Below are 14,178 nucleotides of genomic sequence, written 5' to 3' on the forward strand. Positions count from 1 at the left end.
ATCAGCTTAATTGTGGTAACAATAGTAACTATAGAATCTGTATGGTTACCAAGCTTTTTTAAAAGTGGTAATGTTTCCAGAGTCAAATTTGGGTAAATGTATATATATATATATATATATATATATATATATTTATGATTCTGGTAGGAAAGCAGTCATACATTTGGTATCATATTATCAGCATAACATTTTTTAAATAAAATGAAACACTTAAATTAATTTTTATTTACACCCTGCAGATCAAATCACACAAACACCAAAAAGATTTGTTTACTTTTATTCAAAAACGTACTGTCTCCAGACAGATACAAACCAGAAACATTACAGTGGATAACAGAGGACAAGGAAACGGTTATGTATGGTTTATACCTCTGAACAGGGAAAAGTGATAATAAGTTTTAAATGTTAACAAAAAAAAAAAAAAAAAAAAAAAGCACTAGAAAATTACGCTTTACGTTTAAATGCATGTATATTTACACAATCTATTCAGCAGTTTTATTAATGTAGTGGTGAGGAACAGAAGACAGTTTTAGCCCAACGGCATTTACTTAAACAAAATTCAAAATCTGTCTGCACACCATCTTTTAAATAATCACACTCATGCCACTTCAGAAATATATTGTTCCTTTTCTGATGAAAAGGAAATCCATATGTACCTCACATAAATGTTTAAAAAAGGAAGATTTCTGTTTAAACAACCACCTTTTTTAAAACAAGGATGTTTTAAGGCAAAGGCATGGAATGATTAAAAAGTATAACCCAGACAAAATGTACGTCTTTAATATAAGTTAACGTAATAATGTATTAGTCAAGCTTCATAGAGCTGCCGAAAGCAATGCCGTAACATTTATGATCTCATAGGATGTTATTGTTACATTTTAAATATTTCATACTGGGGGTGGGGGACAGAGCTGAATGTATAGCTGAAACTCATTTACAATAATGAAAAAAGGTAAAAGCCTAAAAAATCTTAAGACTGAAAAAAAAAAAAAAAAAATCCAAATCAAAACACACACAAAAAAAATGTATATATAAAATCTCAAAACATTGCTTGCTGCATGGCTACACACATTCATGTTTAGACATGTTCTTATACATTTCCAAAACTTTGAACTCTAAATTGAGGTTTTAAAAATAAGGGGGAAACAAAACTAAAAGCACAGTTATAAAATCAGCACCAATTTATATATTTATATATAACTTTATTTAAATGTAGATGTCTACATAGATCTAATTAAGGAGAAGAAAATCTCCACCAGACAAACTACACTAATTCTGTTTCAATTAGAGACAACACAATGGCACTACTGGAGAGATTTCTTCTTCTTTGCTTGATCTTAGATTTTAGAGGGACAAGCGAGCACATCTAATCTTTGGAAAAGCCTTGTGACTCAGCGGAAAAATAATTATCCATTACTTTTTTCAGTGCATCTCCATAGAGTGACTGGGAGTCTAAACGCCTGATTTAATAGGGCAGTTGGCACATAAAAACTGTTGTTTTACTGGCGCAAAAAGAGTAACAGGGCCATTGAGTGGTTGAGGTATTTAGCATTAACCAATCACAGAGCATGCCACTGAAATTGCTCCAAAATTTACACATGCACCAAAGGCAATAATAAATCTGACTCAGAGTGTTTCGACTTAAGTTTTGTATTGTATGTCATGATCTTTACAGGAGGAAAAGAAAACTAAAAATACTAGATATAAAGACCTGGAGGATTTCCTCCATTTTACATCTCATGAGATAAGAATAAAATATATCAATACTCACTATGATGAGCAAAAAACTGCTTATAAATTACTACTTTACACCAGATTACTCACTATTACAAAAGGGCTATACATAAAGTTGTCTTTAAGTTAAAAAAGATGCATTCACCCCCGGTTTCAAGAAATAACACAACTCTAAGAGATCTTACATATGTTTCTTCAAAAATGATGTTCAACATTGAAATATTAATATATATATATATATATATATATATATATATATATATATATATAAAAAACATACTCATGTATGGCTGAAAACAGTCTGAGATTCCACTACATTCAGTATCTACCTTCACTGTTTTACATGATCAGGGAAAGCCCACAAAATGATTTTTAAGACAAGACTTTAAAATTGCTCCTTTTTCCTTTCCATTTTAGTAAGTGTCAATGGTACGAGCCGATTTGGATGCCAATCACTCCATTAAATTTAATTCTCTTTAGAGAATCAATCTGAATTCACACAAAATGTCTCTTCTCTTCAAACTCCTCCAATTATAATCTTAAAACATAGGCACTCCCAGGACCTACAAGAGAAAATATTCAATTTCAGTTCAATGTTTAGTGTTACCAAACAAGCGTTTAATTTAATCATCAGTCCAGATGGGTCTGATTAGTACTTATTACAGTGAGATGCTCTCCCTCTCTCTCTCTTTTTTTTTTTTTTTTTTTTGCAGAAGGGCAATTCAACTATACTGAAATCACTCCTGCTAGTGCCATCTAGTGGTGATCTCTCTTTCACATCCTTAGAGGTGGAGTGAACGAGTCCCCATTACCGCTGAAAAGCATCATAACCCAGGAAATGAGTGCTTCTTACAGACTCATCCATGATGGATGCAGGGTCGAAAAAGTCAGGCTTCAGTTCTGATCGCTCTCGTCGATTTTTTGATGGGGGCTACAATGTGCAAAAGAGCAGACAAAAATTAGATTTGCAATAAAGTGAATTTAATCTATGAAAACAGCCACTATATTGTTTTTCTGAAGAGATTGGGCAGAAAATATTAGTAGATCTGGATCATGCCCAATTAAAAATGGCACAATTGGAATTTTCATTTAAACAAAAGCAAAGCCCTGAAGACCAAAATATGAATTATATGTTGCATACTAATAGCAGACAACAGACACTGAATAACTTTTTTTGTGAAAGTCAAATTATTTTAGCTTAAGCTTCTTACCAGATCAATATCCATGGTGTCAAAGTCCATGCCTTCATTGAGATCCTCAATCCGGCCTTCTGATGACATCATCACATCTTCCACAATAGGTTCCTCATCATCCTCCATTAGCCCTGTTCCACGACGGCTAAAATATGGGAAAATTTGGAAGGAAAAAATTAAACAAAAGTAAACAATCACACAGAGATCAGATGCAGTGCTACAGTTGAAGTCAGAAGTTTACATACACCTTAGCCAAATACATTTAAACATTCCCTGTCTTAGGTCAGTTACGATCACTACTTTATTTTAAGAATGTGAAATGTCAGAATAATAGTAGAGAATGATTTATTTCAGCTTTTATTTCATTCATCACATTCCCAGTAATCCTCAGAAGTTCACATACACTTTGTTAGTATTTAGTAGCTTTGCCTTTAAATTGTTTAACTTGGGTCAAATGTTTTGGGTAGCCTTCCACAAGCTTTTCACAACAAGTTAACAATGACTTGCCAAAACTATGGTTTGCTAATATTAAATCTGTGGGTGGTTAAAAAAATGAGTTTTAATGACTTCACTCTAAGTGTATGTAAACTTCTGACCTTAACTGTATTTTGAGTGGGATTTCTCTTACATGGCATGCTGAAGGTTGCTCCTTAATTTGGCGTAGTTCATAGCTCTCTCCTGCTGCTGTCTGGCCACCTCTTCTTGCTGCTGTCTCTGTGCAAGCATCCAGGTGACTTGTGTGCTGTACAACACAATAACACCAGACCTCACTAAAACCTTTAATCATTTCCAAACTACAAGCTAACTAGCACACAATTTATTATTTCAGGAAATGTTAATGGTACACGGAAACTTAAGTTTACTTGGTAACACTTTACAATAAGGTTCCATTAGTTAACATTACTTAATGCATTAGGTATCATGAACAAAAAATTTATTTTTATTTTTACAGCATTTTGATCTTTGTTGATATTAGTTAATGAAAATACAATTGTTCATTGTTTGTTCATGCTAGTTCATAGTGCATTATGTTAACAAATACAAATTTGAATTTTAAAAAAGCATAAGTATATGTTGAAATTAACATTAACCAAGATTAATAAATGCTCATTGTTAAGTAAAAGATAAGTAAAAGTTCATTGTTAGTTCATATTAACTAATGATGGTAACTAATGTTAACAAATGGAACCTTATTGTAAAGTGTTACCATTTCCTTTGAGCATTGATGTGCTTACTTGTAGTCTATGGGTGAGTGGTGGTGTTGTGGCTGCGGAGTCTGAGGGTGTGTGTGCTGTTGTTGCTGGTCAGGGGTCATGGTGTACACTCCCATATAGCTCTCCTCAGGACGCAGGCGTTTGGGCTCTCTCATGACAGTGGAGGTGAGGTGGGGTGATGTCATCATAATGGGCGTTTGCATACTCTGCTCACGGCTCATCCACACCTCACTGCTGCTACTGCTCTCCTCTGCGCAAAGAGAGTAGGACAATCAGCCATATATCCACACTACACCCACAACGTTAAAAGATCGCGTGTAGCCTACTACACATATTATTGACCAATCAGGGGCCTCAATCCACCGGCAGCAGAGCATTGGCAAAATATGACTAATTTGGAACGTGCTTGCTTTGCTTTGATTATGATTTGTTATTGCTTGACAGTTTATCATATGCTTGATGATGAACGTAGGCTATTGCTTGGCACATTTGAATCACAACTTTGGTCATTTTATAATACTTTCAAATTAAGCCAAATAATATTGATCAAACTCAGGCAATGTTAAATGACATACTGTACAATATCTGATACTTCATATGGCAACACAGGCAATTTACACGAACATCTAAAACAGCATAGAGATCAATATGATAATCACATGGCTGCCAAGGCCCATTTAAAATAACCACCCATGCTTTTGCAAGCATTGCACTGTTTTATATATGTTTTATAATGTTGCTGATTATAATATATATATATTTTGTAACTATATATTATTTAAAATAAAATAATACATTAAATATACAGGGTTGGGTAGTAACAAAATACATGTAACGGGATTAGATATTTAAAATACATAATGTAAGTAACTGTATTCCAATACAGTTACAATTTAAATCATTGGTAATTAGAATACAGTTACATTCAAAAAGTATTTTGATTACTGAAGAGATTATTTTGCATTTTATAGTAATTTGTTTCATTTAATATTTAGTCCTTTCAGATGGAAAACATTTATACATATAAATGATGCGATCCAAAGTGCATTTGAACAGCGGTGAAACACTTTCTTATGATGTGTTACATTCATACGAGCAGACAGAGAAGTACAGTTTGAAGTAAGTTTGGAGCAGAAGAAATAGAAATAAACCTTGTGTAAATTGTCAGCTTTACGCTAAGCTAAAATGCTATTTCTAACCATTTTACATGCACATTACCAGACACGATCATATTTTTTTTAATCATACGTTGGATCATAATTTCTTTTTTCTAGTAAGACCTTTGATATTACGGCAAAAATCGTATTCTTAATAATAATTTGTTTTTATTGTTTTTCCTAAAAATATCCAAAAATCCTTAAAACAAGATAAATTTGATTTATCTTGTTTTAGAAACAACACTGCATAAGATATTTAAGTTTTTCAGAGAATGTATTTTTAACGTGTATTTTGTCATACTGTACTGGCAGAGTTTTTATAGTCAAAACAAGTGAAACCTACCAGTGCTAAAGAAGTAATCCAAAGTATTTACAATACATTTCTGACCTTGAGTAATCTAACGGAATATGTTACAAATTATATTTTACAGCATGTATTCTGTAGTGGAATACATTTAAAAAGTAACCCTCCCAACCCTGTGTGTGTGTGTGTGTATTTTACATACACACACACACACACACACGGCCAAAAGTTTGGAATAATATACAGATTTTGCTCTTATGGAAAGAAATTGGTACTTTTATTCAACTGTGGCATTCAACTGATCACAAAGTATAGTCAGGACATTACTGTTGTTAAAAAACAGCACTTGAAATAGCAATAGAAAATCACTTCCCATTATACCAAACACAGCTGAAAGCTATTTGGTTCATTAAATGAAACTTAACATTGTCTTTGTTTTTGAGTTGCCACAGTATGCAATAGACTGGCATGTCTTAGTTAATATTAGGTCAAAAATGGCAAAAAAGAAACAGCTTTCTCTAGAAACCCATCAGTCAATCGTTGTTTTGAGGAATAAAGGTTATACAATGCTTGAAATTGACAAAAAAACTGAAGATTTCATACAAAGGTGTATACTACAGTCTTCAAAGACAAAGAACGACTGGCTCTAACAAGGAAAGAAAGAGATGTGGAACGCCCAGATACAACTAAACAAGAGGATAAGTACATCAGAGTCTCTAGTTTGAGAAATAGAAGCCTCACATGTCCTCAACTGACACCTTCATTGAATTCTACCCACTCAACACCAGTTTCATGTACAACAGTAAAGAGAAGACTCAGGGGTGCAGGCCTTATGGGAAGAATTGCAAAGAAAAGCCACTTTTGAAACATAAAATCCAAAAAGAAAAGGATAGAGTGGGCAAAGAAACACAGACATTGGACAACAGATAATTGGAAAAGAGTGTTATGGATCTTAACCCCATTGAGGTTTTTGGGGATCAGCTAGACTGTGAGGTGCATGAGAAGTGCCCGACAAGACAGCCACATCTATGGCAAGTGCTACAGGAAGCGTGGGGTGAAATATCACCGGAGTATCTGGACAAACTGACAGCTAGAATGGCAAGGATCTGCAAAGCTGTCATTGCTTCATGTGGAGGATTTTTTTATGAGAAGTTCTGAAATTTTCTTTCAAACTGTAATAGCAATTTTTCACGTTATTAATGTCTTGACTATACATTGTGATCAGTTGAATGCCACAGTTGAATAAAAGTACCAATTTCTTTCCATAAGAGCAAAATCTGTACATTATTCCAAACTTTATGCCACCAGTGTATGTACACTACTGGTCAAAAGTTTTGAAACACTTGACTAGGGCTGCCCCCGACCAAAGATTTTCCTAGTCGACTAGTAGTCGTTAATTTAAGCCATTAGTCGACTAGTCACACATTTATTATATTATGTGTATATGTGTATATATATATATATATATATATATATATATATATATATTGGGGGGCCATCAGAAAATGGTTTGAGTTCCAGGGCTGAGAAAGAATGTTGTAAGTAACATTGCTAACACTGTTCTACATTACATAGAAATACTAAACCATAATAATGAGCCTTAAAAATATATATTTTACAAGCGCACGCACGAAGCGAGTCACAGTGACACTGGCAAAAGTGGTAATGAAGCGGTAATGTAGATTTACACTCTACAATATCAGGAAGATAAGACCCTTCCTCTCTGAACATGCCACACAGCTGCTTGTCCAGTCACTTGTCATAACTAGACTAGACTACTGTAACGCTCTCAGTGCAGGCCTCCCGGCATGTGCAATTAGACCCCTGCAAATGATCCAGAATGCAGCAGCACGTCTGGTCTTTAATGAACCAAAGAGAGCACATGTTACACCACTCCTTGTCTCTCTCCACTGGCTGCCGGTTGATGCACGTATCAAATTCAAGGCTCTGATGCTGGCATACAGAACAGTCACTGGGTCTGCTCCAGCATACCTAAAATCATTTCTGCAGAGCTACGCGCCCACTAGAAGCCTGCGGTCGGCTAAGGAACGTCGCCTTGTTGTACCAACACAAAGAGGCACCAAAACATTTTCCCAGACTTTCAGCTTCATCGTACCACGTTGGTGGAACAACCTTCCCAACTCCATCCTTGAAGCTGACTCACTCTCTGTCTTCAAAAAATGACTAAATACACATGTTCAATGAGCACTTAACCAGTCATTATAAAAATAAAAATTTCCTGTTGCACTTTATTCTGTTTTGAATACTATTATGATGCTAGTGATACTTTGTAATACAGCACTTTTCATACCACTGTCTCCTAAGATGATTCACTTATGTGTTCCTCTTTTGTAAGTCGCTTTGGATAAAAGCGTCTGCCAAATGAATAAATGTAAATGTAAATGTAATGATTCTGAATGAGTGGGAAAAACCAGCAAGGAGACTGAAATGCACATTATGGTTGTGCCAACAGACGATGATCTCAGGGATCAACAATGGTCAGAGTGATCGCCAATAGCTGAAGCCTTTGATGATGTCATGATATTTGGCTCGTTTTCCCATGTATTAAATTATTATTATTATTAGGCTATTATTATTATCAAATTAATATTACAAATAATTTGCCCATGGACACACGCTTGAAGAAACACTACTATATTAAGAACAGATGACAGAAAAGCGTCTATGCGCATGTCCTGACTATACATTGTGATCAGTTGAATGCCACTTTTACAGAGGCGGGCAGTCTCGTGCACATGTAACGCACATGTAAAAGGTTCTCACTCTTTCTTTGTTTCTGTCTTCTGAATTATTTAGTTTTTTGCAAGAACAGTATCATCTATGAGTGCCGCAAATGACCTCAGACATCTCAGCACAGGAGGTGCTTTGAGTTCAGTTCACTTTATTTCCACAGAGCAGTTCATTGTGAATGCAACTCTACAGCTTGTAAAATAATACAAAATACATAAAATAATACAAAAACATGTTCACCCTGAACCGTGATTATTATCATCATTATAATTGTTATTTTTACATTTATAATTGTTTTTATATCTTCATTTGTGCAAGTAATTTTCCACCTGCATGTTTAGACAGACACTTCCCTGACGGTAAATGGAAAGGTGGTTACTTATATATATATATTATTCTTTTATCACTTTATTTATTTATTTATTTGCTTTTTCATTTCGTTTGGTGTGCAATTTGAATTTAGAAATGTATTTGATTTAAATTTTGTGTTTTTTAAATAAATTAATTTAATTTTCAATGAAAAATCACTAAAGCAAGAATATTCACGATCCCTCAGCCCAGGGATTTCCGATGTAATTGGATTATATATTTATATAACAAAACAAATTTATTCACACACGATGTATTTTCCCAGACAATGAAATACCCGACCGGTAGAGAATGCACAGATGAAGTAGGTTCTTTGCCAGAGAGATGCTGACTCTCTTTCAAAAAGTTGAACAACACACATTTTAAATGCACTTATTTTTTTCCAGTTTCATTTGAAATTTTAATTAAAATAAATACAAAATAAAGTTAAAAGTTTGAAATCAAGGTGTCTTGCTTTATTGTGCAGGCTTAACCCTAACCCTGCTTAACGAAAATTACCCCATAGTACCACCTCGCGTCCAACCAGCGGTAATACCGGTGTTCCTCGTTTTCCTGCTGAGTTTTTTTTATTTTCTGCGACCAACCGACCAATCAAAACTTGGTCGACCAAGACTCTTCTCATCGACTAAGGTTTGGTCGACTATCAGGTGGCAGCCCTACACTTGACTGAAATGTTTCTCATGATCGTAAAAATCTTTTGATCTGAAGGCATTTGCTTAAATGTTTTAAATTAGTTTTGTAGACAAAAATATAATTGTGCCACCATATTAATTTATTTCATTATAAAACTAAAATTTTATTTAAAAAAAAGTTTTTGAAATTGATGACTTGGACCAAATAATACAGAAAAGCAGCCAAATAATTGCCCAACATAGATGGGAACTCCTTCAGTACTGTTTAAAAAGCATCCCAGGGTGATACCTCAAGAAGATGGTTGAGAAAATGTCAAGAGTACATGTCTGCAAATTCTAGGCAAAGGGTGACTACTTTGAAGATGCTAAAATATAACACAGTTTTGGTTTATTTTGGATTGTGTTTAGTCACAACATAATTCCCATAGTTCCTTTTATGTTATTCTATAGTTTTGATGACTTTAATATTATTCTAAAATGTGAGGAAAAACAATTATAATAAAGAATGTGTAAGTGTTTCAAAACTTTTGACCGGTAGTGTGTGTGTGTGTGTATATATATATATATATATATATATATAAATATTGTATTATTTAATTTTAAATAATATTCATAAAAATAAAAAATAAAAAAAATATATATTATAATCAGCAACAACAATACAAGATGTTCAATGTCGTACTGTCATATTAATGTCATTTAAATCACTTTTAAAATGTGATTTTTCTTTTCATTTCCAATTAATCACAGATGAATGTTTGGTCTATGATTTCTTGAACTCAAGCTGAATTACCTTCAGGTAATTTCCTCTTGCCAGTGACAGGTTTTGCTTTCTTGCTCCTGACAGAGGAGCCACGGCTGCTTATGCCACTGACCACAGACATGGTGTCATCGTCACCCCCTGCTTGCAGTGAGTTCCTGTAGGAGATGAGCGGCAGCCAGCAGTCCTCTCTCTGCAAGGCCATCTGAAACGTCATGAAGCGCTCCAAATACATGTGCCTTTACATATGGAAGGGGCAGAGAGGACAAATATTAGATCCAACAGCTCACAAATCAGACATCACTATGGTTTGCAAGTTTTACTCTACAAAAGAGCGATATAAAATGTTTTAGGACACAGCATGACTATAGAAAAATGTGCATTCGTTATAGAAATTTCCAAGACTCAAGATTTTATTAGTTACCATGACTTTTCCAGGCCTGGTAAACATAATTGAAAATTCCCTGATGTTTCCTGGATTTCCATTACTGTGGAACCCTGACTTAATGTACCATGCATATTACATAGTAAAATACTCAGTTAACTCAATTAACCAGGTGTCTTTAAGTGTCTCAAGTGTAACTAGAAAAATACCAGCAGCACTGTGAAATGTTTGCTTACACAGTCCGCTTGTCCTGACGCATGAGTTTGGATGAGAACTCGCTGAGGATGTCCAGAAATGCCAGGTTGAGAGGCGGATGTCCCTCACCCTGAGGATTCAGCTCTTTGAAGGCAAACTCAATACCATCCCTTTCGACAGAGAGCAACACGTGGGGTGAACACACAACATACCACTGACAATCAGTTTTTCCCATGTGAAAGTGTATGGAAGCTTACTTGTGTAACATGGCGATAGCCTCTCTGGTCTTGAGCTGATCCAGGCCAAAAGTCAGAGAGAAACGGCGAGCAAGCTCTTTAATGCCACAGAAGGCAGAGGATGAGCGGTCAAAGCTCGGACCCAAATCTGACAGCATCTCATTGAACAGCTACAAACAGCAGAGGAGAAAAGACATGTCAACAACCTGCTTGAGCAAAAAACTAAAAACAGGAAATTTGTGAACGGATTTTAATGCTGGACACCAGGGGTTGTTGGGGAGTAACTAAATAAAAGTAGCGAAACTAAGGCTTTTAAAACAAAGCACTTGCTTACAGTATCAAGTTGCTTTAAATATATTTACAGAGCTCCAGACAAACCTAAAATGGTCGCGAATGCGACCAAAAATAATTGATTGCGACAATAATTTAAAATCTAGTCGCCATTGGCGACAGTCGGGTTGTGCGCGTTCATATGCGGTTTCGTCAGATATCATCTTGTGAGTTATTGAATACATTTTAGAGCGCACACCAGTGTGTCTCGCGCCACTTTTCACCATTTCTGTTGTGATGAGCTTGCTGCATCGCACGCAACAACAAACTCAGCATGAGAGAGTCATGAACAAATGACTCTTGAACCGGGTCTTTTTCATGAATCACCCAAAAAAACTGAGGGTTTCAACTCAGGAGCTCAGGTTAGCAGTTTGAATCAGATTGACTTTCTCTGCAAATCAGCCGCAAGCTCGCAACTGGGAGCGCAGACATTTCAAAATAAGAGTCCCATGTGTATTTCGGACTTCTTTATAAAAGTCCCGTATTGTGTACCACTTTTTTTTCTTCTGGTAATTATTGATTGGGATTGGAGAAGCACAATAAACTGCATCCGGGATTTAATTCAATTTGCACTCTTGTAGTCTCTGTGTCTGGACCATCCAGTAACAATAAAGAAAGACTAATTTATATATATATATATATATATATATAAAATATTAAATATTAAGCTAATATTTCCAAGTAGCTTCTCTTACACTAGTGGAAGATGATTCACACATACCTGCTGTAAGCTCAAAATGAGTGTCTTTGCACACTGGATTTTGTCGATCTGTCTTGTCTTGCTCATGGTTTCCTTGATGATGTCCCCATAATCATTGTAATACTGGATGAAGAAAACAACAGAAACATCTTTTCAGTGAGAGCTGTGGATGTTAATAAATTGAAGACCCAAAAAGGAGCTCAAGAACAAAGAAACTCACCCTCATATATTGCTTAAATATATCTGCACCAGTGTTCATCTCAACTACATTGTAGATAATGAGTTTGCAATATGCTGCCAGCAGGTTTCGCCTCTTGTGCAAAGCTTCGATTTTTCCTGCTTCATCATCCTGCTGCCCATCTGCTCAAATAAAAAAACAAAAAGAAATCAGAAGTTAAAATACTGGTCAAAAATGTCTGTACTGTTGCATAGTCATTTCACTTGGAAGCCATCATAGCAAAGTCCCAAGACAGCCATTTTCTATGCAGGCAAAATACATACAATTACAGCAATATACTTGAATGGAGAATTCTCAAAAACTGTAGGTCAGTATCACATGTCAATAAAATATATATCAAATCAGCAATAAAATTATATATATTGCAACTATAGCTCAAAATTACACACAAACACACACAAAAAACAGTTCTCAGATTTTTTAGTCTAGCTAATAAGCACGTGTTCTATTACGGTAAATAAAAGACAGTTTTTTTGTCTTTTAGTGTAGTTTTTCTACAAGTGGTCCATATCATTCTCATTATACTGTGTGTATGGAAAGTGACTTGTACTGCAAGGGCACTTTCTGCTCTCTAGTGGTCACTTGGGAACATTGTTATTTGATGGCACATGAAAAAGCGGCAAGTTGATATCTATCCAAAAAATTCTCCTTTTAAACCCGTCAACTGATCTCAATTAAAGCGTAGTGCACAATGTTATTAAGAGTCGCTAGAGGCTCTAATCTCTTTCTATCAACTGAACATTTCTAAAGCCCATTTCAGACAGACACCAAAACCACTGTCTTCTGTTAACTATCAACAAAGCCTGTTAGCTCCAGCTAAAATAGATTATTCCATTAGCAGTGATAGACCTGTGCTGTTGTTGTCTTCATCCTGGTCAATGAAGACATGGTCCAGGATGAAATTAAGAAGGTCGGACTGCAGGGATGCTTCAGGATTATATACTAGGGGCTCCAGAGCTTCCCTACCCCCTGAGATGATCTGATGGCTGAAGATCAACAGTAGGTCACAGAGGATAGTGAAGGCCTGAGGGAGAACACACAGTTACGAACAGCCTGGTTTAAGCATGACTGATAGTGTGAGGATGGCCATAATGACCAGCTGATTTATTATGCAAACCTGCTCTTTGACGGCGGTGCTGACGCTGGTTAGGTAACGCTGGCACATCAGACAAAATGCCCTCATTTGCTTCCTCAGAGTCACCATGTCCTCCTATAGAGACCAAAGGCATTGTTATCATCTGACAAACTACAGCCAATAAAGAGGAAGTATGAGTGCATACAAGTCATAGCAACAGGTTAACAAAAAATGTGACTTACCCTTTTAGACATACCCTCTGAGACCTTGGCTAAATGCCAAAGAATGACGTAATGTGTGCACTGCAGAGCATGAATGACAATCTGAAAGAGTCCAGAGAGAAAGTTACCCTAGAATCATGACAAACTTGAAGTACAAGCAAACCACAAGCAAACTTGAAGGCAAAGAATTTCTGTGTCACCAAACAGAATTGCAAGATCAATGACCCCCAGGTAGTTTTGCCCTAAACTCGCACCAATTTTTGAGCCAAAGTTTATATGGCCAGCCCGCTCGGGCCGCAAATACTGTAGGCTGCGATTTCGTTTGGTGCCACTAGTTTTGCAGAATTTACGTACTTCACCTTTAATAATTCTCCATACATATTATGAATACCTGCTCAGGCATGTCGCCATTTTCAATACCAGTGTTCAATAACTTGTAGTTGCTGGTAAAGAGGTCCCATCTGGAGAGGTCATGAGCACTATAGCATAAAAGGGGAGACGCAAAGGAAATAAATGACATCAGCCTTTGCACAAAGTATTAATCTGTATGATGCGCAGGAAGGTGACACAAGGAACCCATACTTGTGAAAAGCAGTGATCCTCTTCAGTGTGGACAGAACTTGATAAGCATCATCTTCATCTGGGTCTTCACCCTATGAAAACAGAGGCTGCATATGAGATCCC

At 35.8% G+C, this 14,178-nt stretch overlaps 1 protein-coding gene across 3 annotated transcripts in view; it reads right to left on the bottom strand.

The window, feature by feature from the left end:
- Window positions 1–865: 865 nt before the first annotated feature.
- LOC127418376 (cohesin subunit SA-2) overlaps window positions 866–14,178 on the bottom strand; it is a 41,480-nt gene continuing 28,167 nt past the window's right edge. For 2 of the 3 annotated variants that reach the window (XM_051658998.1, XM_051658999.1), the window contains exons 20-33: window positions 14,077–14,147; window positions 13,886–13,973; window positions 13,516–13,596; window positions 13,316–13,408; window positions 13,048–13,222; window positions 12,181–12,320; window positions 11,982–12,083; window positions 10,952–11,100; window positions 10,736–10,864; window positions 10,148–10,353; window positions 4,163–4,391; window positions 3,556–3,669; window positions 2,946–3,072; window positions 866–2,665 (exon numbers count right to left, since the gene is read on the bottom strand). In XM_051658998.1, the coding sequence (XP_051514958.1) occupies window positions 2,543–2,665; window positions 2,946–3,072; window positions 3,556–3,669; window positions 4,163–4,391; window positions 10,148–10,353; window positions 10,736–10,864; window positions 10,952–11,100; window positions 11,982–12,083; window positions 12,181–12,320; window positions 13,048–13,222; window positions 13,316–13,408; window positions 13,516–13,596; window positions 13,886–13,973; window positions 14,077–14,147 (1,827 nt within the window). In that variant the 3' untranslated portion in view covers window positions 866–2,542. The remainder of the gene's footprint in view (window positions 2,666–2,945; window positions 3,073–3,555; window positions 3,670–4,162; window positions 4,392–10,147; window positions 10,354–10,735; window positions 10,865–10,951; window positions 11,101–11,981; window positions 12,084–12,180; window positions 12,321–13,047; window positions 13,223–13,315; window positions 13,409–13,515; window positions 13,597–13,885; window positions 13,974–14,076; window positions 14,148–14,178) is intronic. The other variant, XM_051659000.1, reaches the window with a different exon arrangement.

Source organism: Myxocyprinus asiaticus, chromosome 27, assembly GCF_019703515.2.
Source record: "Myxocyprinus asiaticus isolate MX2 ecotype Aquarium Trade chromosome 27, UBuf_Myxa_2, whole genome shotgun sequence".
In the NCBI taxonomy this organism is placed as follows: Eukaryota; Metazoa; Chordata; class Actinopteri; order Cypriniformes; family Catostomidae; genus Myxocyprinus; species Myxocyprinus asiaticus.